This window comes from Trichomycterus rosablanca, chromosome 19 (genome assembly GCF_030014385.1).
Source record: "Trichomycterus rosablanca isolate fTriRos1 chromosome 19, fTriRos1.hap1, whole genome shotgun sequence".
Taxonomy (NCBI): domain Eukaryota; kingdom Metazoa; phylum Chordata; class Actinopteri; order Siluriformes; family Trichomycteridae; genus Trichomycterus; species Trichomycterus rosablanca.
The window spans coordinates 19,656,666-19,678,874 of NC_086006.1; the positions used below are offsets into that span (position 1 = coordinate 19,656,666).

The window sequence follows — 22,209 nt, forward strand, 5'->3', positions numbered from 1 at the left end:
AATACAGTAGTTGGTTACTTTTCCGACCCCCCCATCCCATCCCTAACCCGTGGCTAGTTGTGTGATGTTTTTACATGTGCTTGTGTGCTGTATGGGGCTGTTTTTTCGTGTTACCAAAATGTGCTCCTAAAGGGAGCACAATCTGGTTGCTGTTTTTTTTATCCCCTTCTTTCCCAATGTGTTCATTTTTTTCTTGTTTCTTCGAAAGATGGCGCCGGTGAGGTGGCTGCCGTCAGACTGCTCCGAACTACTGTGGCGGCGCAGTCTCAAAAGCATTTCACTGCTAGTTGTACTGTGTGTATGACCATGTATGTGACAAATAAACTTGACTTGGTCCAGAATATACTGGGAGAGACCAAGCTCTTCGATCAAGAAACTAAATCTAGATGTTTTGACAACTCGTGACAAAGCCAAAATATATTCTATATGAATATACAGGGGTTGGACAAAATAACTGAAACACCTGGTTTTAGACCACAATAATTTATTAGTATGGTGTAGGGCCTCCTTTTGCGGCCAATACAGCGTCAATTGGTCTTGGAAATGACATATACAAGTCCTGCACAGTGGTCAGAGGGATTTTAAGCCATTCTTCTTGCAGGATAGTGGCCAGGTCACTACGTGATGCTGGTGGAGGAAAACGTTTCCTGACTCGCTTCTCCAAAACACCCCAAACTGGCTCAATAATATTTAGATCTGGTGACTGTGCAGGCCATGGGAGATGTTCAACTTCACTTTCATGTTCATCAAACCAATCTTTCACCAGTCTTGCTGTGTGTATTGGTGCATTGTCATCCTGATACACGGCACCGCCATTGGATGCACATGGTCCTCCAGAATGGTTCGGTAGTGACTAGCACAAGTATTGGGCCAAGGGAATGCCATGACATGGCAGCCCAAACCATCACTGATCCACCCCCATGCTTCACTCTGGGCATGCAACAGTCTGGGTGGTACGCTTCTTTGGGGCTTCTCCACACCGTAACTCTCCCGGATGTGGGGAAAACAGTAAAGGTGGACTCATCAGAGAACAATACATGTTTCACATTGTCCACAGCCCAAGATTTGCGCTCCTTGCACCATTGAAACCGACGTTTGGCATTGGCACGAGTGACCAAAGGTTTGGCTGTAGCAGCCCGGCCGTGTATATTGACCCTGTGGAGCTCCCGACGGACAGTTCTGGTGGAAACAGGAGAGTTGAGGTGCACATTTAATTCTGCCGTGATTTGGGCAGCCGTGGTTTTATGTTTTTTGGATACAATCCGGGTTAGCACCCGAACATCCCTTTCAGACAGCTTCCTCTTGTGTCCACAGTTAATCCTGTTGGATGTGGTTTGTCCTTCTTGGTGGTATGCTGACATTACCCTGGATACCGTGGCTCTTGATACATTACAAAGACTTGCTGTCTTGGTCACAGATGCGCCAGCAAGACGTGCACCAACAATTTGTCCTCTTTTGAACTCTGGTATGTCACCCATAATGTTGCGTGCATTGCAATATTTTGAGCAAAACTGTGCTCTTACCCTGCTAATTGAACCTTCACACTCTGCTCTTACTGGTGCAATGTGCAATTAATGAAGATTGGCCACCAGACTGGTCCTGTATATATATGAATTAACATTATATATTAAATTATTACAACTTGTATTTCAACATATTAGATATTTTGGATTGATGACTAATGGACTGATCCGGTCCAGTCTACTCTATGTAAAATATAAAGAAATTAGCTTTCTAAATGTTTGAAAACTGCTTTATCCTGGTCAGGGTCACAATGCAGTAACACCCCAGACAGCATGCTAATTCATTGCAGGGTCTCGGCCATCCACCCCGCTCAGACATAGCCAATTATGTCTGTATAAAGACGCTTGACTGAAAGCACAGCTGGGGATTCGAATCCTGCATTCCAAAGGTAGTGGGCTAGCATTTACCACTGCACCATCTCAGTGCCCAGAAATAAGCATATAAAAAAAAAATTCAGCACATTTTCACAATGAACAATTTATTTTCAACTTATTAAAGCACTAAACATTTTACAAATGTATAAAACATTAACATAAAGTACACAAACACTACCCCACCAGTTGAAACAAAAGACAGATGGTTCCCCATGTCACTAAAGCAGTGCTCCAAACCGCAGTGCATCCACTGGCAGGGTGCAGTCTCTCTCACTCTCTTGTTCACTCACTTGGCCATATCGATGAGACTCTGTAATGATGTGGGTACCCATGTCTTTTTACCCTGGACAAACACCACTCCTCTCTCCACATAGATAACGATCCTGCCAAACGTGTATAGCTGCTTTCCCATGTGCCTCTTGCCCACCAGAGGAATGAAGACAATGCCGTTCTCTTCTGCTTTCGCCTGGATCAAATCTTTGAAGTTGGTTGGCACTGAGGTTAGAAGGCTGCTGCCCGGCATGCGTGGGATGCTGGCCTCGACTTCGTGCTGTGGCGGTGCTGCTGCTGGAGCTGGTGGCTTATACTGGAAGTCCTTTCTTCTCTCTGTCTGAGTCAGATAGGCGATGTTTTCCTTGGCTCCAGGCTGCATGTAGCCACCTGTAAGGCACAAAGGAGAAGGTGGTAAGGCAAACTTGTACACTTGTTTCAGAGTCACGTTAAGTGTTAATTTATTGGTATTTTAACATCATGTTTTACACACTTTTTACATTTATTTATTTTTATTAGGATTTTATTAGGCTTTTTTATTTGTTTTACACACTTTGGTTACATTCATGACAGGACAGGTTACTGGTTACATAAGATTAATCAGTGTAATGACCAATTGCTCGATTGCGTCATGCTTCCTCTCCACCAATGCCGATCCCCGCTCTGATTGAGAAGAACGAAACTGACCCACGCCCCCTCCGACATGTGGGCAGCAGCCGTATGCATTTTGTCACCTGCACTTTGACGAGTGCAATGCGGATCAGCACTGTGTATGGAGAGACACACCCTGACAGCGCTCTTTTCCCGTCTCTGTGCAGGCGCCATCAATCAGCCAGCAGAGGTCGTAATTGCATTAGTTATGAGAGAGTCCATATCCGGCTTTAATATCCCACCCCTATCTGAACAACAGGCCAATCGTCGTTCATGTGGCTGCTCAGCCCAGCCGGCAGGCGGAGCTGAGATTCGATACGATGTATTCGAGATCCCAGCTCTGGTGTTCCAGCGTGTTTTTACCGCTGCGTCACCTGAGCGGCGTCATGGACAATTTTTGTATCTCCAATTCACCTCACTTGAATGTCTTTGAACTGTGGGAGAAAATCGGAGCTCCCGGAGGAAACCCACACAGACACGGGGATCCACACACAAAGGACCCATGCCACTCCACCTGGGAATGGAACCCAGGACCTTCTTGCTTTGAGGCGACAGTGCTACCCACCGAGCCACCGTGCCGGCCGAAAATATATGAATTTTAGAATTTCTTAGTATTTTGTATAGGAATATTTGTAAGACACACAAAGTGCACTTTTTTCTGTCTGGCACTTCATAACAGGAGGCAGCATAGTAAAAAAAATTAAACAAAACTAATGGATGGGATATTATGTTAAGCGAGTGTAGATGTAGGTGAGTCTGACCTATTCCGGAGGCTACAGCTCTATTCATGATGTCCAGGGCCTCATTGAGCTTTTCTTTAACGACCAGCTGGCTAAGCAGTTGCTCTGAGAACATGCTCTTCCAGCCCAGATACCACTTGGTGATCTCTTCGTAGTTCGGATTGTTACTCAGCCATGAGCACAACACCTGAAACAGAGGGAAAGGTCAGAAAGAAAAGAGAGTAGGAAACTACTTGTGTACAAGGGTCCCTATACACAAAGTTGCTTAGTACCAATGATGTAACCTGATGTAAACTCTAAATGCGATGGGTACGGCTTTCTAAGAATGAATGAGCACAATGCAGTAATACAACCCACCGTGACCCACAGGCCGATAGCACTGCTCGGAGTCAAACTCAGGATCCCAGCAGTACTGGGCTAATTTACCCCTGAACCCCTGACCTCCTGAATTTTACTGTTCAGCTATATTATTATCTTTTAAACACTGCCTTTTGGAATGTGCTAGCCCTCCAGAATATTCTTGCTTATACACACCTGTAACCATTTGTTGAAGAAGTGCTTGTCTAGTAATCCCACCATAGTTGAGAGAGAAAGCATCCCCTCCCAGTCCATTACCCAGTTAAATGGTTCGATCACTTGCTGATGGGGATTCACCACCAGCTCTCCAAGACTTAAAGCTGCAACACACAAGACAATATATATTAAACACCTATAATATAGAACGTTTCATCAGTTCTACTGACAGATTAGAAATAAAGACCTGGAGAACCTGCAAACGTTGACACATACCTAACTTGGGGACAATGTTCTTGACCATGAAGGCCTCCCAGGCTCCGGGAGTAAAGACATCTTTCCAAGGCTGGAGGATAAGGCGGGCTGAGGGGTCGCTGGGGTGCCAGCGCTGCAGAGCGTTTGCTAGTTTGCTGCGTATTGGCGGGTACAGGGGCTCCAGGCGCACCTGCATCAGAGGCAGCCATGGGTGAATCCAGGAGTGGATGGGCACCGTGTCTGTCAGCGGGTTCCAGTTATCCACCTAAAAAAAACAAGATAAAAATAGTATGTAAGACATTGTTTTGTTTGGGTTTGGGATGCAGGCAGAAAATATCTTGCAAGCATACACTAGATAAGTTCAGTTAAGTGTCAAGTCATTTTCCAAGTCAAAAACTAATGTTAAAATATTGAAGTATTAGTTTTAAGGTAGTAAAAGTGACCTCTTTCTGTAGCCGTGGAAAAATGAGCTGATCCAGCATGTAATCTAAAATCCAGTGAGGCAGCACAGGGGCCCAACAGTCTACCAGGTCCACCATAGGTCCTACGATCCTTGGTTGCCACTGAGGCACACAGTTTCTCATCACTGGAACCCAGACCTCCCATACCAACCTGCACACAGATAGATATCAGGTTTTTTTTACTACATAAACAATCAGCAAAACCCATACATGTTCAATACCCCTTCCTCCTATTGGCCATTATTTCAGCTTAGATTTCCTAAAGCTACTCCACTGTTCATCTACCCTGACCAGGGTAAAGCAGTGGTAAAATGTAAAATGAAAGAAACAGTTCCAGTGAGGTTTACCTGTGATAGGGGTCCATTTGGGTGGCATCAGGGGCGCTATGAAAAAGCTGCGTATTCTCTAGAATGGCCCTCCACTGACCCACCTCTTCTAAACCATATGAACAGTCCTAGAGAGACAGAATTCCATACAAATCTTTAACAAAAACACATGGAAATGTATTTCTTCTCTGACATTTGTTTCCTGTGTGCATTTTGTTTACCTTCAAAGGTTCCCAGATTTTAAGTTTTTCATTCAGAAGTGGGTGTACCACGGACACTGCGAGGTCAGACACACCCATTGCCTTGTACTCGTTGTAGAAGTTCGTCTGCAACTCCTGGAAGGCCTGGGCACATTCGTCAAGGCTGAGTGGTGGGTCGCCCCCTTCTCTAGCTGACTCCAGACGGTCCACCAACTCTAGCATGCCCTCTAGTCGCTCCAGAGCCTCGGTCTCTTCGCTTAGCCTCGACTGCAGGGCTGTGCTCTCGTGCTTCAGAGTCACTACTGTATCCTTCTCGTGCTGCAAACGCCGAGCACTCTGCGCACACAAAAACACCAGTAGAAAAAGATTGGTAAGCACCTATTCGATTTGCACACATTATTAGTTACTCGATTATGACTGTACTGCATTTAACCACATTAAAGAGACAAGTCACTGTTATTTATAGCAATGCAGCCTCCAACTATTTTGCCTCCTTTTTTTGCTGGAGAGCTGCAGGCTAGCAGATGCATCCTCTAGCGTATGACTTTAGCTTGCACAGTGTATCAGTGTAACCCACCATTGTTTACCTCAATATTCAATATCAGCACCACTGTATTTTGTGGTTACTTGGGCGTCTTCGGGTTATAATAAATTAATAGTAAATGCCAGGGTATGAAGAATATACAAACATTGAATAAATTATAAAGAGGGCAGGGTGCTCGCGGGCAGTGAGGCCTATTATGCTAGCTGAGTGGTGCAATGGTTTGGCCAGATGTCTACACAGACTTGTTTGGCTATGTCTTTAGGGGAAATTGAAGCTCTGTGATGGACTGGCACCCTGTCCAGGACCCTGAAACTGGGCTTGCCAAGACCCTGTCTAGGATAAAACAGTTGATAGAAATGAAATGAAGGGGGTACACAAATACAGCACGGGACTGTATATAATAAAACTGTGTTTTTTATTAAGGTGTAGACCAGACCATGAAGTGATTAAAACTGTAGTGCTGACATGAACTTAAAGATCTTAGAGAGATTTTAGCAAGCACCTGTAAAATATCCTGCTCGGTGAGCTCGATGAGAAGCTTGAGGTTGTGTTCTAATTCAGGCAGGACAAATCTGGAGCTTTTCTGTTCCTGCGCACTCGCACTCATAGGAGCCTCCTCAGGAATATTGTGCTTCTTACTCATCTGGCTGTAGCTGTAGTAAACCTTCTGCTCCCGACCTGTCATATCTATAACCTGAAAAGAGAGAGAGTGTTCAATGAAGGCTCTGGTTTATTCCCAGTCAGAAGTGTTTGATAGAGCAACGTAAAATAGTGATGGCAAGCCAGGAATTTAGTTATGGTTCTTACTGTGACTCAAACAGGGTTGTGAGTGGGAAACGAACAACAGTAACACCAGCATGCCTTCACAGAGATGGGGACATGTTTGCTGCATTGTTATAGTTAGGCTAGATACTGTGAAGATACAATGACCTTAGACAATGATAAAAAACTTGTGTTCCATACTGAAAACTACAGACATACATGAATAGTATATTAATATAGAAACACCAGCACAGGATGCTGTGGGGTTTTTATTTTGAATTAAAAAGTGTTTATTAAGTAATGCTGTCTCTAACAAATTTGAAGACCCTATAAAGGCAGGTCCCCAACCACTGGGTCATTTATTACCGGGCCGCACAGAAAGAATAAATAATTAGAGATTGCTACATCAGCCATAAAAACACTGCTTTTATTTTCAACACATGGGTGTTTATCCTCTTATATCACCCCCAGGTGGAAGCAGTATCTAGTTGCAGCGAAAAAAAAGCTAATTTGTAAGTAGTACAGTTATTCTATTTTAAGTCCCTCCACCCCCGCCGGTCCGTGAAATTATAATTTTATATGAAACCGGTCCGTGGTGCAAAAAAGGTTGGGAAGCGCTGCTATAAGGCACTAAGCACCTATGGACAGTAGTACCTCAGTGGTAAAGGTGGTTGACTAGTAAACAGGAGGTGACTGATTCAAGTTCACCCTTGGGCCCTTGAGCAAGACCCCTGATTATTAATTGCTTGGATTGTATATGGTCACAGGTGTAAATGGATTTGGATAAAAATCACCATTCCTTTACCGTCCATGCGAAAATCTTGGCGCCATCTGGTGGTTTGGGGTATAATTTTATGCCTTATGACATGAAACAAGATGCCAGATTCTGATACCTCAAATTGATGTAGTTTGGTAACAGTGCTCTAGTATCTCACCTTGACCTGGGCGAGTTCTCCAGCTGGTTTGGTCATGCTTGTGCTGGTGATTTTTCCATGAACTTTAAGATCCTCCACAGTTTTGAATGAATATTTGGGCTTTTTCTTTCCTGCTCCTGGTTCTTTGCGCCACTGCCCCAACTCCCTTTGAAACTCCTGCAGCCAGAAAGAAAGAGAAAAATACACAGTCAATACTACTGCCTGTGTAACTGTTTATTTAGGGTTAATGGCATCTTCCCACTTGTAAGAACCAATGGCCGTCTCTGGATTTAACCCACCTTCTCCTCGTCCTCCTCAGAGTCCACCACTGGGAAATCTTGCACTGACTGCTGAGTTCTTTCATTTCCATAAGCACCCACTGCTCCTTTGCCCTTCCGCACCTTGGCCTCAATTGGGTTTAAAATACCTGCAAATGGCATCTAAATGTCAGGATAAATAAATTAACCACAAGTTAAAATACATTTAGTCTTGATCTAAACTGACACCCTACCCTGTGCATTTTTGCCCAGGCCTTTGCCTGGGACGTAGCCCATCTTCTGTAAGAGCTTTTGGCCAATGCCTTTTGTGTGTTTCTCCCAGCCACCAAGGTCCTGACCTGGCCTTATGTTGCCTGCAAATGTTCTCTGGGATGTCTTGAAGTTCCCACCCTGTACAAAACAACATACAAAAACACAATTAAGGATTTCCTGGAATATTATTAATTTACAATCTGTATACAACACATGTCATGCAAATTAAAGACAGTAACAGAAAGAGCAACATATTAAAATTTTACATAAACAATCTTGTTAAAACACCAGTGCTGAGATCTCGAGTAATCAAGTTGGAATCTCAGTTCTGCTATCGGTTGGCTCGCTGCTTATACAGACATGATTGGCTTTGTCTGAAAGAAGGTGAGCTAGGGGATTCCTTATTGTTACTGCAATTGTGGACTCACAGATATGTACTGTGGTATCACAGTGGTAACTTAAGGACTAGTAAATGGAAGGTCACTGGTTCAAGCCCCACCACCACGTTGTCACTGTTGAGTCCGTGACCCAAGCCCTTAACCCTCAATTGCTCAAAAAGTATTTGGTAACAACTGTAGGTCGCTTTATGATGCAAAGACACACAATGTGTCAGTAAAACACTGGTTGAAAATACTCTTGGGTACCGTCTGAAGATTTTTGGGTGCAGTAGCACGGGGTGGTGGAGGCACTTCTTCATTCTCATCGTCGGAATCATCTGAGCCTTTTTGCTTCTCTTCAGCTGCAGTCTTCTTCAGACCACCACTGATAAAGTTCACTGGAGCTGTGTAGTCTTTAGATCTGTGCAATCGCCAACACACACACACACACAGTTTAAATTAAAACAGATTAGAACAGGTGCTTAATGCCATACAAAACCCAACTAAATAACTGATCAGCTTCAGAACTGCAGTAACGGTACCTCTTGCCTCCAAAGCTTGGTCTCTCGTCATCAGAATCGTGTTCAGCCCATATGCCATATGTTGCCTCTTCTTTGGTCTGTCTGTGACGACGTCTGTCTGGATTGAACTCGTTGGCCAAGTCCCATTCAGAGATCTCGAAATTCTCAATTTCCACTCCATCATTCTCCTCATCTCCTCTACGCCCATAAAGATGGGACATAGACATGATTCTATAGAAAAACATGTAGAGACACGAAATAAATTGGTTACAGATCATACAGTTTTTAAATAATATACAGTGCTGTGAAAAGTGCCAATTTTTCACACTACAATTATTTTTAATATTAAACAACAACAAAACAAGTCAACACAAAATGCTTTTTAAATAATGATTTATATTTATTGAATTGACAGTTTTAACATGCTTTTCTCCTGGCCTTGAGAATTGCGGCTTTAGGCTTTTCAGATCTGTGCATTCTGGTCCTAGTAAAACTTGTATTTTATATTTATAATTTACTTTAATGTCTGAGAAGACTATCTCTACCTTCTATTTTAAACAATTTACTGTAACAAGGGTTAAATAGTTATATAGTGACACAGGTAGTAAGTGTTCAGGGTCTTGGGTACACACATTTGTTTAATTTCTGCCCATCACGAATTTCCCTCTGGGATACATAAAGTGATCCAGTAGATTCTGTTGTATTATTAAACAGAAATTTCAACAAATAAGCACGTGTTCATCTATCAGTAACAGGGCTAAAGAAACACAATTTAAGTTAATTCAAAGATTACAAATTACTTCACATCTTAGGAATAAGATGAATCCTAGGTGCGGTAAGAAAGGAGCTGATTTTGTGCATTGTATCTGGGCTTGCAGATATATTCAGGACTTTTGGGAAAAAGTCCTATTAAAACTAAAATTAATATTTGGAAATAAGCTCACAATGGATCCACTCTGTCTTATTATGGGAGTCCCAAACCCAGGTATTAAAGAGATAAATAAACAGAAGCTTTTGCGTTAACTGACTTATGCTGCACGCAAAGTTATTTTGTTGAAGTGGATCTCTGACAGGCCCCCAACAATCTCTGACGGGCATAGAGTAATTTTTTAATTCCTGCCAATGAATTATTTGACATAATGGGCTAAAGATAACCACAGACAATGGTACAATATCTGGACTGTTTTTTTTTTAACTGTACTGGTGACAGAATCTCAAGAATATTCTTTGAAAGAATAATAAAGAGGAGCTAGGATTTACCTTCTGATCACCAGTTATTATACTGGGACATTGGAGATGCAGCCAAGTTTGTATTACAAAGACTAAAGTTGGGGGGTTTGAATATTTGTATTTACTTATTAATATTTGATGTATATATGGCATTTATGCATAAATGTATGTAGAAACAAACACTGAACCCAGTGTGAAGGACTGTTTGGATATTGTATATGTAAATAATGTAATGTAAATAATAAAGTTTAACAATGTGAAAATTAAAAAAATAATAATAATAATAATAAGCTTGTGTTCAGATTATTCAGTCACAGAAAAGAACCGTTAAACATCATTGACATCCTAAGATTGCTATGACAGCCACGATCTAACGGACATACGTGTCTGTAAACGTTCGTCTTCAATTATATGTGATATGCAGCATGTCAATATAATTAATTAAATTCTAATTGTTATAAATAAAACACAACCATACTGTCAATAAACAAGTTATTCCGTCACCACGCATTCTCTGCATCATTAGCAAAGCCAGCTAACATAGCTAGCTACCCCGTTAGCTCGTTTTATAAGCCGTTCGATACGAAAACCTTTGCCTTAAGTGACTTGCATTAATTAATAACTGTTTATAAGACTAATATAACAAAGACAGAAAACTCACCGCTTATTTATTTATTGCTTCAGTCCTTCTTCGGTTAGCCAGCTAGCTAACAAAACTGTGCTATCAATCTAGAGCACCTTCCTGTTGACGTCATTGCGAAGCGGAAGCACATTTTCTATGTGCCTGTGACGCAGAGGTCAGACTCTCTCTCTCTCAGCCATCTTGGACCCCGAGCCCGGACCTTGTAAGTGTTTCTGTCTCGAATCCTTTACCATCCAGCATTTACACGCGGATTTATACTTTCGTATTTGTGAAGGTGCTTTGTTAACATGTTTTCTGCAACGACCGGTAAACATTTACATCCGTTACTTTTGTGAATTCTGAATATCAGGGTTCAAATTCACCCGTCGCTTCAAAATGGGGGAGATGCAGCTAGCGGCCTTGTGTTTTATTATTGTTATTTTCACGTTTAATGGAGTTTTCGCTTTCTTTCCTTTAAAAATGACGACTCGTGGATAAACGAACCCACTTGCGTTTTAGTTTTGTTTACTTCGTTTCTTAAATGTGTGAGGTGTTTATTACAACTTTTAAGACGCACGCTGTGTCAGAAGCTAAGTTTATGCTAGGCTAACTAGCTTAACTAGTCATGTTTTTGGTGGCTGTAATGGTGCCATGCTTACTATTCTCTTCAAACTGCCTGGTGAATTTATTATATGATGTTGCATTGTTTTGATTAAAACCTTGTAGGGTTTTCCTGAGTACAGGTAGTATTCTGTACGATGCTTTCAGGCATGACTACAGCATGGCAGCGTTCCCAAAATAGTACGCCGTGTTAAATAAGCTGTGATTAAGGTTTCGGTTATTAAACGCCGAACTAGATCTAGCTTGTTTCATTTATAGTAAGTGGATAACTATGAAATAATACGGTGTTTCTTAGGTTGTTTCACCAGTGTTCACAGTGCAGCCTGATCATTAAGTATGAAGTTGATAGGGAATACACAATGCTGTTTCACTTGTCAGATTATATAGGTGAAGCAAACTATCTAGTTCAAGCTTAGATCTAACTTCCAGTTCATTGTAAACCTATTTTACAGCATTTAAAGGGGTATTTATTTAAACTGCCTTAACATTGTGTACAGAAGGGTTTGGATATTCGAATCAGCCCAATACTGGATGATCAGATTTGATGTTTTACAATTGACTCATACAGGTGATTGCAACTCACAATTAAATTGTCAAGTTGCATTAATTCTTATTTATTCTCCGTTTAATATACAGTATTGAAAGACAGTACATTTTATAAATATCAGTAAATTAAAATGATCCAAAACTTCTCTAATACTTTATATTACACTCTTTATATTGAAGCTACAACAGTACACGGTTTGAAGAAATCAGCTGACAAGTTTTAATTAGATGATGACATTTTTTGACATGATAAAAGACTGTCCACCTAAACATAGGGCCCAAACTGTGTTTAAGCATATCACCATTATGTATTTGATTGTATGCAAATAAGAAATTGGATGATTGTCAGGTCAGTTTGTCAGAGCTTTAAAATGTGAGCAAATTTTAGTTTAATTGGAAAATGTTTCAACAGAGTTTAATATGTATTAAAATGCTTGATATAGATATACTTTATTTGTGATATATACATATACAGGTGTACAGTACAATGAAATTCTTTCTTTGCATATCCCAGCTTGTTTGGAAGCTGGGGTCAGAGCGCAGGGTCAGCCATCATTGGCACCCCTGGAGCAGACAGGGTTAAAGGCCTTGCTCAAGGACCCGAAAGTGGCTGCATAGCAGAGCCTGGATTTGAACCGCCAATCTTCCAGTTGATAGCCCAAAGCTCTACCTACTAGGCTACCACTGTCCCTAATATATATATATAGCTTTCAGCATGACCCCAATGTGTTGTAAAATGCTTGCTATAATTTATCAATGCAATACATGTTATTTAAAGCACAAACAAACCAGCAGTCTGCTTAGCTAACCCACCACTGCTGAGATCCAGGTACAAACCTCAACTATGCTATCGACCAGCCTGGCACCTGCCAGGCACAGTTGGCTGGGGAGAAGTTACAACTGTGGCCTCTGCTGTCTGGTTGAGGCACCCTCACTAGCTGTTGATCTGGAGAGCTTAGCATATCTCTTTTTAAACACACCTGTTACACTGACTAAAATGCAAGTGCCAGTGGCCAATTGGAGAAGACACAAGGTTTGGGCACAAGGTGGGAGAGGAGGAGTCCTTATCATATCCACAATATTCTCTCTCAACAGTGTTAAGTTGTGATACATTATCATCATGTGCCAGTTACGATTCATACTGTGTGCATAGGAAAGCCAATCCATTAAACACAAGGCCCAGCTTGCCATTATGACTTGAGCATTTTGCTTGCTGAGTAGGTTTAGGGCCTGTGAGAATTCCTGCACCCTGAGTCAAAGTGCTGAGCTATCTAGCTGAGTCAGGCTTTCTCCCATTAACTTGCACAGAACACTGCAAACAAGTACTGTGAAAATTAAACCTGTAATGGTGTGTAAAGTGGATGATCTATAATGCCACAATTGCATCATATATATCAATCAAATGATGAGATTTGGTCATCCAGACTGAACTGTTGGAAGCTAAAACTTATCTTTTTATCTTATCTAGACAATGCCAGGTGAAGCCACAGAAACTGTCCCAGTGACGGAGCAGGAAATGCAGCAGCCCCAAGTGGAGACGGGTTCGTAAAACTCCTTTTCTTTTTTAACCCAATACTGACAAAGGAGTCCTGGAGCTTTTAATCTTGAAATGTTTTAGCTAGGGACACAAATGTTTCCTGTAATCAATAACCGACAAATATAAAGCATCCTATTATTAAATTACCAAGTGTAAGATAGCGCATGTGGCAGTGATGCTGTGTAGAGAGATGAGCATAAACACAATGGATGGATATATTTAGTTTATATACAGTTAGTTTCAAGCACTATCAAAACAGGCTGATCAAAATAAATAAGAAGGGAGTGAGTATATTAAAGCTCTTCCTGACATGAGCGTAGTTGTTAAGCAGTTTTGCCTGGATTAAACTGGAGCCTGATGTCCACGTTTGTTAGACACAGATCCACTTGTGCCAGGTTTAACATGCAGTTAGACTCCATACTCATGCAAACGGGCTCCACCGGTTGTGATTTTACTATGTAATAGTTTATTATTTAAATATAAATGCACAACATTTCACAGTTCCCTGTTCAGCTTAGAATTTCCTAATGCAGATTGCAAGCAGAGCCGGCGCCTGCATACTGGAGGTTGGCCGGAGTGTTTTAAGATCTGCATTCTTACTCTCTGTACAGACTTGTAGCTGTGCTTTTAGTTGGAATCAAGCGTCAGCGTTAGTTTTAGCTTGGCTGCTTAAATGTAGTCCACTAACGTTTTGGTCAGCAGTGTTTCTTTTGGTATTACCACCTGTTTCTGGCACTCTGGTTCATGTTTATTCCCACTTACCAGCTGTTGTGGCCTCTCATGCTTTACTGGGTGGGGGAACAACAAAGAAATTTTACCTCAGCCCTTACTCCCAGTTGAACTGTATATCGTCACAGTTACTCAAACACCCAAATCCATATGAAGTCTTTTCATAAATTATGAGTAAACATATCAACCCTCACTTTGACTTAAGGATGGGACCTTTTATTCATCCATGATAATAGCCATAGCTGCTGACATGGTGTTAAAAATTAAACAAGCAAACTGGGTGGGGGAAGATCGTTTTGTAGCTTGGAGATAATTGTTGAATGTAGTTTGGAACTCAGAACCTTAACAAACTCCTACAAATTTAGGTTTAAAGAGATGTGCTTTAAAAAGTGTTTCAGGACTCCTTTTGTAGAAACGTGTGCTGTGCCTGTTAGTGAGGTGAGAAAGATGTTTGGCAGTTGATTATTAATTGCATGAAATGTGGACAGTACAAACAAGTATTAATGTTTGCTCATGTGTTATCTAATCCTAACTGTTATTAATAGTATTTAAATCAGGTCTTCAGATTTTGTGTAGTTAGCCTTTTTAAGCATTTAGCACTCTGCAGTGTAATTATAAAATAATACAACTGTTAGCCCACAACTTGATATCTGGATTTCAATGTTTGACACCTGATTTTTTGTGTGTGGAAATTGTGTGTATTTGCATGTGTTTCATATTAAGACTTGACACACTGGGTCACATTTTATCTACTACTCTGTAGTCTCGGCTGCAGCAGTCATTTTTCCAATGGCTAATGCTAAACATGTTCAGTAGTAGTGGTGGTTGAAACTTGTTCTGAAGTGTGCAGGATAAGTACTGTTTTCTTAACACTGACTGGGTGGCGTTGTACTGTGACCACTTATTAAAGCTAGAAAAAAGTGCTTTGTAGCTCATTGGTAAGTGTTTTGGTGCATGGTTTGTTGTTTAGGATTTGCGAGTATGTGTACAAGTAATACGTCAACAAGGCAAAAAAAGTCTTTGGCATGGTATAACACCTTTTGTGAAAGAAGTGTGAGGATGCTTGCCCCCTTGCCTAACTTGCATGGATATGAAAAAACCCTGAAGAGTTGTTCACCTTTGCCAAATAAACTCAAGGTCCTTTATTTTTCTCAGCTGCTGCTGCAGTCCCTGCTGGGTCCCAGCCAAAGGCTAAAGGGGTCAAATCTGACTCCAAACAGTCCTCACCTAAGCACGCTTCTGCCCCCAAGCCTGTCCCAGGGGGCCGCAAAAAGCGCTCCTCTCTTTCTGCCTCCTCCTCCTCTCCCGCTTCACCAAAACCAGCCTCAGTGCCTCAAGCCACTTCACCGTGTTCCCCTCTTGCAGCTTCTCCAGCTACCCCTGCGAGTCCAGGGAAAGCCGAGTCAACTGCTCCTAAGGTTGTAAAGGCTGGTAAACAGGCGAAATCAAAGAAGGCCAATGCTTTTAAACCTGCTGAACCATCTTCTACTGCACCTTTGGAGGCTAAACCAGCACTTGAGCCTGTCCCAGAATCAACTAAGCCTGTAGAGGCTGTGACTACTTCCCCAGCTCCTCCTAAGGTTGCTGCTCCACTGGTGGAAGCAGCAGTCCCAGTCCAAGTGGAGGCAAAAACAGTGAAAGATGAAGCACCTGCATCTCCTCCTACAGTAGCTGTTGCCGCTCCAGTGGAGGCAAAACCAGAGACGGTTGCAGCACCAACTACAGTCTCAGTGGCAAAAGAGGCAAAGCCTGTGAAGGGTAAAGCATCTCCACCATCTGCTCCTAAAGTAGCTGTTGCAGCTCCTGTGGAAGCAAAACCAGAGAAGATTGCAGCACCTGCTCCAGTAAAACCAGTACAGAGTGAAGCACCTGCCCCAGCTTCTCCCAAGGCGACTGTTTCCACTCCTGTGGAAGCAAAACCAGAGAAGGTTGCAGCACCAACTTCAGCCTCAGTGGCCAAAGAGGCAAAGCCAGTCAAGGGTAAATCATCTCCACCGTCTGCTCCTAAAGTGGCTGTTGCAGCTCCTGTGGAAGCAAAACCAGAGAAGGTTGACCTGCCTGCTTCAGCAAAACCAGTGCCAAGTGAAGCACCTGCCCCAGCTTCTGTGGAAACGAAACCAGAGAAGGTTGCAGCACCTGCTTTAGTAAAACCAGTGCCAAGTGAAGCACCTGCCCCAGCTTCTCCCAAGGTGGCTGTTGCCACTCCCGTGGAAGCAAAACCAGAGAAGGTTGCAGCACCTGCCCCTGTGGAAGCAAAATCAGAGAAGGTTGCAGCACCTGCCCCTGTGGAAGCAAAATCGGAGAAGGTTGCAGCACCTGCCCCTGTGGAAGCAAAATCAGAGAAGGTTGCAGCACCTGCCCCTGTGGAAGCAAAACCAGAGAAGGTTGCAGCACCTGCCCCTGTGGAAGCAAAATCAGAGAAGGTTGCAGCACCTGCCCCTGTGGAAGCAAAATCAGAGAAGGTTGCAGCACCTGCCCCTGTGGAAGCAAAATCAGAGAAGGTTGCAGCACCTGCTTCAGTAAAACCAGTGCAAAGTGAAGCACCTGCCCAAGTCCCTCCTAAAGAGGTGTCCAAGCCTGCTGCACCCAAATCATACTCTGAGGCTGTTGCTTGTAGCCCACCTAAAGTACCGGTGATGCCAAAGGTTGCCCCAAAGGCTCCAGCAGTTCCTCCTGAATCCACAAAAAGTGCTGAAATAGTCAGTGCTCCCATTGAACCACCAAAAGCACAGCCTGTACCTGCCCCAGCTCCTGTACAAGAAGCAAAGCCGTCCCAGGCAGCCGCTCCTAAAGTAAACACTGAAACTCCCAAGAAGAAGCCAAGTGTGGCTCCAGCTGCTGTTGCAGCACCACCTTCCCCTCAGTTTTATGTTGCAGCTCTAGAGGACGATGACCTCCCTCCACTTATTCCACCAGAGAAGCCTTTAACAATGCCTGTTTTCCAACCCCAACCTGTAGCTCTTGCTCCACCAGTAGCCCCTGTGGTTACTGCACCTGTGCCTCCAGCTGCTTCTTCTGCAGCTAAAGCTCCTGCACCTTCTGCTAAATCTCAGCCAGCCCCTGCACCAGTCAAAGTCCCAACCAAACCGGAACCATTCATCAAGAATGACAAGGGTATACCAGTCTGTCCCTGTTTGTGTGTATCCTGTCTTGGTTTTAAATAGCTGTTTTAGCCGCATTTTAATGTTACTTTTTGTTTGTAGCTGTAGTTGTGGCTTGTAGTAAAAGGAAAAATTGTAGTTTTGTTGATTGCTTATTATTTAGGGCAATTATTTGTGATGTGCAGAATTACTGAGGGATTTTCTGTTAACACAGCTGACTTGCTTGTGGTATCTGGTATCAGGACATTGCCAGTAGGTCCTTCAACTTTGCTTTGATTTCCAGTTTCTATGCCTGTGTCCCCATTATAGATGCTTTCAACAGTGAACAGGGTTAGTTTTGTGTAATACATTCACCTCAGTAGGGTCATGGACCAACAGAAAGTCATAGCCTTCTGTCCTCTGGCATCAGTGGGTCTTGGCCACTTGTCATCCTGTCAGTGGTTTGTGGCTTGGCCCTCTGACCACTCTGCCCACAAATAACTACCATCAACCCAACATTTAATATATTCCTGACCAATTGTTAAGAAAAGCTCCCTTGGGTACATTTTTGGTGGGTGATTCTAATGTATTGGCTCATCAGTGTATGTTTCACAGGCTTTGTTTTTTACTTTTTGTTCAGTTTAAATGGGTCAGTATTTGCTTTTTTATTCTGATTTAAAACTTTGCTTTTAGACAGCATACTGAATCTGTTTTTATACGCACATGTAGAAACTTACGTTTTTCTTGGTTTTGTTTTTTTAAGGATCCGGCACGGAGTCAGACAGTGATGAATCAGTTCCTGACCTTGAGGAGCAGGATTCAGCACAGACACAAACACAGCAGGCACAGGTAAGTTTTCTTTATAAACGTCTAGTGGCTAAAGGATTGATAACAATGGCTGTTGTGGTTTATAATTCACATAATTCTTGGTGGGGTTTTTTCAGGTCCTGAAATCATCATCCAGCTCGATAGTTCACTTGTGCTTAAAGCAGCCTTTGATTAGCCTTAAATGTTTTTATCCGGAAAAGACATTTTTATAATTGGTCTGGGTAGTATTGTAACGTTTACTTTATAAACTGGCAATTCTTTTTGTTCACCCATTTCTCCTCCTTTCTGTTATGCCCTTTATCCACCTATAAATGATCTCTGGCCCATTTTCGGTTATGACCCACCAATTGAAATTGAAACACTAAGTTACTGCTCACTTTTAGGTTTTTGCATATTGACATCTTTTATTTTTCTCTCCAGCTCGCAGCAGCTGCTGAAATTGATGAGGAGCCTGTCAGCAAAGCAAAACAAAGCCGAAGCGAAAAGAAAGCAAGAAAGGTGAGAGCAAAATGCTTTTCCCCCCTCTAGTTTGTATTGAAATCGTCACCCAAAGTCTAATGTTTGTCTTGTGATTTCTTTTAGGCCATGTCCAAGCTGGGTCTGAGGCAAGTGACAGGAGTTACCAGGGTAACCATTCGCAAGTCCAAGAACATTCTGTTCGTCATCACCAAACCAGACGTGTACAAAAGCCCTGCTTCAGACACTTACATTGTCTTTGGTGAGGCTAAGGTGAGCTGTTTTTGTAGTGTGCATTATCTTGGTTATATTATTTCATGTCATTATAATAATCCATTATAATCTTAGTAAAATTATTAGTATTTTGTATTTATAGAAATGTTTTATTCTGACAGTCTTTGTCTGCCATTAATGTAACCTCTGTGTAACCATGGCGAAAACAACTCAAACAAGCACTATTTATTTAGTTACCAGTAATTAGTGACAACAGATTTCTTTAGTCATATTTTACTCGATGACCACATACGCCTGGACTATGTGACTATGGTTAACTGAACTAGTGTTGAGTAGATTGCTGGTTTAAACCCCATCACAAAGTTGGCTTTGTTGTGCCCCCGAGTGTGGCTTTTAACCTTCAATACAGTGCTTGTGATACCTCACATCTTTTAGCTTAGCTTCCATTGCACACAAGATTGCACATCATCCTTTTACCCATGTGCTTGATGTGCAGCTGAAGCTTTTTGACACATTTCCTCTTCATGATGATTTAAACAGTTTGACTTTCGTTCTTCTGAGACTAATGAAGCCAAACTCTGTTCTGAAAGAGGGTTCTGTTAGTCAATGTCTTTTGGAATAAGAATTGCATTTACTAAAACAAATGGCTGTATTGCCTCACTTTGTTCTCCTCAGATTGAGGACCTGTCCCAGCAAGCTCAGTTGGCCGCTGCAGAGAAATTCAAGGTTCAAGGAGAAGCCGCTTCAAACATCCAAGAAAACACACAGACGCCCACAGTACACGAGGAAAGCGAAGAGGAAGAGGTGAGAACAGATTTATCCGTAATATAGCTACAGTGGTGTTCAAAAAAAATAGCAGTCCAACACCATTAACTTGATAAATCACTGTTTTTAGTAGAAATGCTATTTCTACATAGCAAAACATTTACTTGAAAGTGTAGTAGAGTATTGAAAACAAAACAAACCCAACAATTAGGACGTGCATGCCGTTCATTCTGAGTAATCGAAGCATTGATTAAAAGGGGGTTGTTCAAAATAATAGGAGTGAGGAGTTCAATTGGTGAAGTCATTCATTCTGCAGAAGAATGGGTGTCAATTTTGGCCCTTATTTAAGGTAGGAGGGGGCAAATGTTGCACAGGTTGGTCATAGCGCATTTCCTTCTGAAATACTGCTAAAATGGGTTGTTCCAGACATTGTTCTGATGAACAGCGAACTTTGATTAAAAAGTTGATTTTAGAGGGGAAAAACATACAGAGAAGTGCAGCAAATGATAGGCTGCTCAGCTAAAATGATCTCAAATGCCTTAAAGTGAAAACCAAAACCTGAAAGATGCAGAAGGAAGTGTGGAACTACTGTTTGAATGGATCAAAGAATAGCCAGAATGGCAAAGGTTCAGCCAGTGATCACCTCCAGAAAGATCAAGGAACATCTGAAGTTCCCAGTGAGTACAGAAGATGATTAAGTAAAGCCAATTTACCAGCAAGAACTCCTTGCAAAGTCCCGTTGTTAAGAAAAAGACGTCCTGAATGGGTTAAAATTTGCCAAAGAACACATTAACTGGTCCAAAGAGAAATGGCTCAACATTTTGTGGACTGGTGAAAGCAAAATTTTTCTTTTTGGGTGAAGTGGCCATAGACAGTATGTCAGATGACCCTCGAGCACTGAATTCGAGCCAAAGTTCACTGTGAAGACAGCAAAGCATGGTGGTACAAAATGATGATATGGGGATGTTTTTCATACCATGGTGTTACGTCTATTTATCACATACGAGGGATCATGGATCAATTTAAATATATCAGAATACTTGAGATTATCATGTTGCCCTATGTCGAAGAAGAAATGTCCTTAAAATGGGTGTTTTAACATGACAATGACCCAAACCATCCTGGTTACAGACAAACAAGATTGAGGTAATAGAGTGACCAGCCCAATCCCCTGACTTCAATCCCAGAGAGAACTTGTGGGCTGACATCTGAAACACGCTTTTTTGAGGCAAAACCCAAAATTGCAGAAGAACTGTGGAATGTAGTTTAATCATCCTGGACTGGAATACCTGGTCAGACGTGCCAGAAGTTGGTCGACTCCATGCAACACAGATCTCGGACACAGTCGTTATGCCTCTAAATATTAGTTCAGTAATTTAAAGTAAAGTAAAACCTCAAAAAAAATTTCATGTTATAGATAAATTTTTTTAGTTTTTAAAGAAAAATGCTGCACTGCTATTTTTTTTGAACAGCCTAATATTCATTTTTCTTAACTTTCTGTAAAGGATGAACACAAACTGGCTACATTTAGTTAATGTTTTGATTTAGAATTAAAAGTGTAGTATTTTCAGTGCATTTGCATTTATGGAAATAAAAGTTATTATAATGATTTTGTGCTTTATTCACTTTTTTTAAATCACTGCTATTTTTTTGAACACTACTGTATAAACACTTTTTTTGTAGTTACATATTGTGAGTTCTGAATTCCAACCTTTTTTGTGTGTGTTTGTAGGTTGATGAGACCGGAGTGGAAGTTAAGGACATTGAGCTGGTCATGTCACAAGCCAACGTATCACGGGCGAAGGCTGTACGCGCACTGAAAAATAACAATAACGACATTGTTAATGCTATTATGGTGAGTTCAGACCATTACGTTATACCCGCGTCGAAATACTTCTGTGATGATTTAACAGCATGACTTTCGTTCTTCTGAGTTTGCTGAAGCCATTATCTGTTCTGAGAAGAGCTTGTTCTGTGATGGTTCCTCTTACGTTCATGGCTTGGTTAACTTTTTTTCCCTTCCTCTTTCTACAGGAATTGACGATGTAGGTGGAGATTAAGTGGGTCGGAATGAGATGTTGCTGAGTTAATCTACACTATTTGTACAATTTATACCCAAGAGAAATAAAGATGTGGCTTGATGGGTATTGTTTGTGGTTTATTTATTTGGGATATTTGAAGTTAACACCTTAAATATTTTGATATCTACCTATTAGTTATAGGATATTGAAATTCTTGTGTTTTCATATATAAATAAAGATGTCAGTAAGAAAACTGCTTTGTGATGTAATCAAGTGGTTAAGTGAAGGAAATTCTTTTTTTTCTTTTTACTTTTTTGTACATTTAAAAATTCAATTTTGTCCCAAACAAAGCCTTACAAACTTTTTTTTCTTCTTTTTTATGGGTTTTCCTAACACACTAAGCCAAGAATATACATTCAACTTAGGTTTTATACCAATAAATGAATAATCTATGTAATTTAACTGGGTGACCCATAGTTTTTTTTTTTACTTCATCTACCATGTTTTAGTGGTTAGATTTTATCTACCAACCAGCAAAAACGGGTATGCCATGTGTTACCTAACTGCTGGAACATAAG

At 41.6% G+C, this 22,209-nt stretch overlaps 2 protein-coding genes and 2 non-coding genes across 5 annotated transcripts; 3 read left to right on the plus strand and 1 right to left on the minus strand.

Annotated features, from left to right (window-relative positions):
• Positions 1-1,985: 1,985 nt before the first annotated feature.
• On the minus strand, positions 1,986-10,956 carry tfip11 (tuftelin interacting protein 11). Of its 2 annotated transcripts, none has more exons than XM_063015948.1 (14): positions 10,854-10,956; positions 8,984-9,193; positions 8,709-8,862; positions 8,046-8,202; positions 7,834-7,961; positions 7,556-7,711; positions 6,361-6,552; positions 5,336-5,650; positions 5,136-5,242; positions 4,771-4,939; positions 4,349-4,592; positions 4,094-4,236; positions 3,581-3,746; positions 1,986-2,558 (listed from the first exon to the last, which is right to left on the minus strand). In XM_063015948.1, exons 2-14 carry the CDS (start codon positions 9,187-9,189, stop codon positions 2,185-2,187), a joined length of 2,511 nt encoding a protein of 836 aa, XP_062872018.1. In that variant the 5' UTR covers positions 9,190-9,193; positions 10,854-10,956; the 3' UTR covers positions 1,986-2,184. The 2 variants fall into 2 exon arrangements, with proteins under 2 accessions (XP_062872018.1, XP_062872019.1); XM_063015949.1 differs by lacking the exon at positions 10,854-10,956 and adding an exon at positions 10,671-10,719.
• Positions 10,957-10,984: 28 nt separating this feature from the next.
• Positions 10,985-21,757, plus strand: naca (nascent polypeptide associated complex subunit alpha). The gene is made up of 8 exons (XM_063015950.1): positions 10,985-11,037; positions 13,450-13,522; positions 18,091-18,176; positions 18,576-18,653; positions 18,738-18,884; positions 19,521-19,649; positions 21,343-21,465; positions 21,645-21,757. Exons 2-8 carry the CDS (start codon positions 13,453-13,455, stop codon positions 21,657-21,659), a joined length of 648 nt encoding a protein of 215 aa, XP_062872020.1. The 5' UTR covers positions 10,985-11,037; positions 13,450-13,452; the 3' UTR covers positions 21,660-21,757.
• LOC134334027 (small nucleolar RNA SNORD59) lies at positions 19,364-19,437 on the plus strand. Its single transcript, XR_010015448.1, has one exon. It is a non-coding gene; the product is annotated as a small nucleolar RNA SNORD59 (small nucleolar RNA).
• LOC134334025 (small nucleolar RNA SNORD59) lies at positions 21,503-21,575 on the plus strand. The gene has a single exon (XR_010015446.1). It is a non-coding gene; the product is annotated as a small nucleolar RNA SNORD59 (small nucleolar RNA).
• Positions 21,758-22,209: the final 452 nt, after the last annotated feature.

Bases quoted from the DNA above. Each gene is read 5' to 3' on its own strand.
- naca (XM_063015950.1), top strand. From the start codon at position 13,453: ATGCCAGGTGAAGCCACAGAAACTGTCCCAGTGACGGAGCAGGAAATG. The intron at 18,654-18,737 runs GTGAGAGCAAAA...GATTTCTTTTAG, and splicing joins GCGAAAAGAAAGCAAGAAAG to GCCATGTCCAAGCTGGGTCT. The intron at 19,650-21,342 runs GTGAGAACAGAT...GTGTGTTTGTAG, and splicing joins AGGAAAGCGAAGAGGAAGAG to GTTGATGAGACCGGAGTGGA.
- tfip11 (XM_063015948.1), bottom strand. From the start codon at position 9,189: ATGTCTATGTCCCATCTTTATGGGCGTAGAGGAGATGAGGAGAATGAT. The intron at 8,863-8,983 runs GTACCGTTACTG...GCGATTGCACAG, and splicing joins CCAAGCTTTGGAGGCAAGAG to ATCTAAAGACTACACAGCTC. The intron at 7,962-8,045 runs GTAGGGTGTCAG...TGCCATTTGCAG, and splicing joins CCTGGGCAAAAATGCACAGG to GTATTTTAAACCCAATTGAG.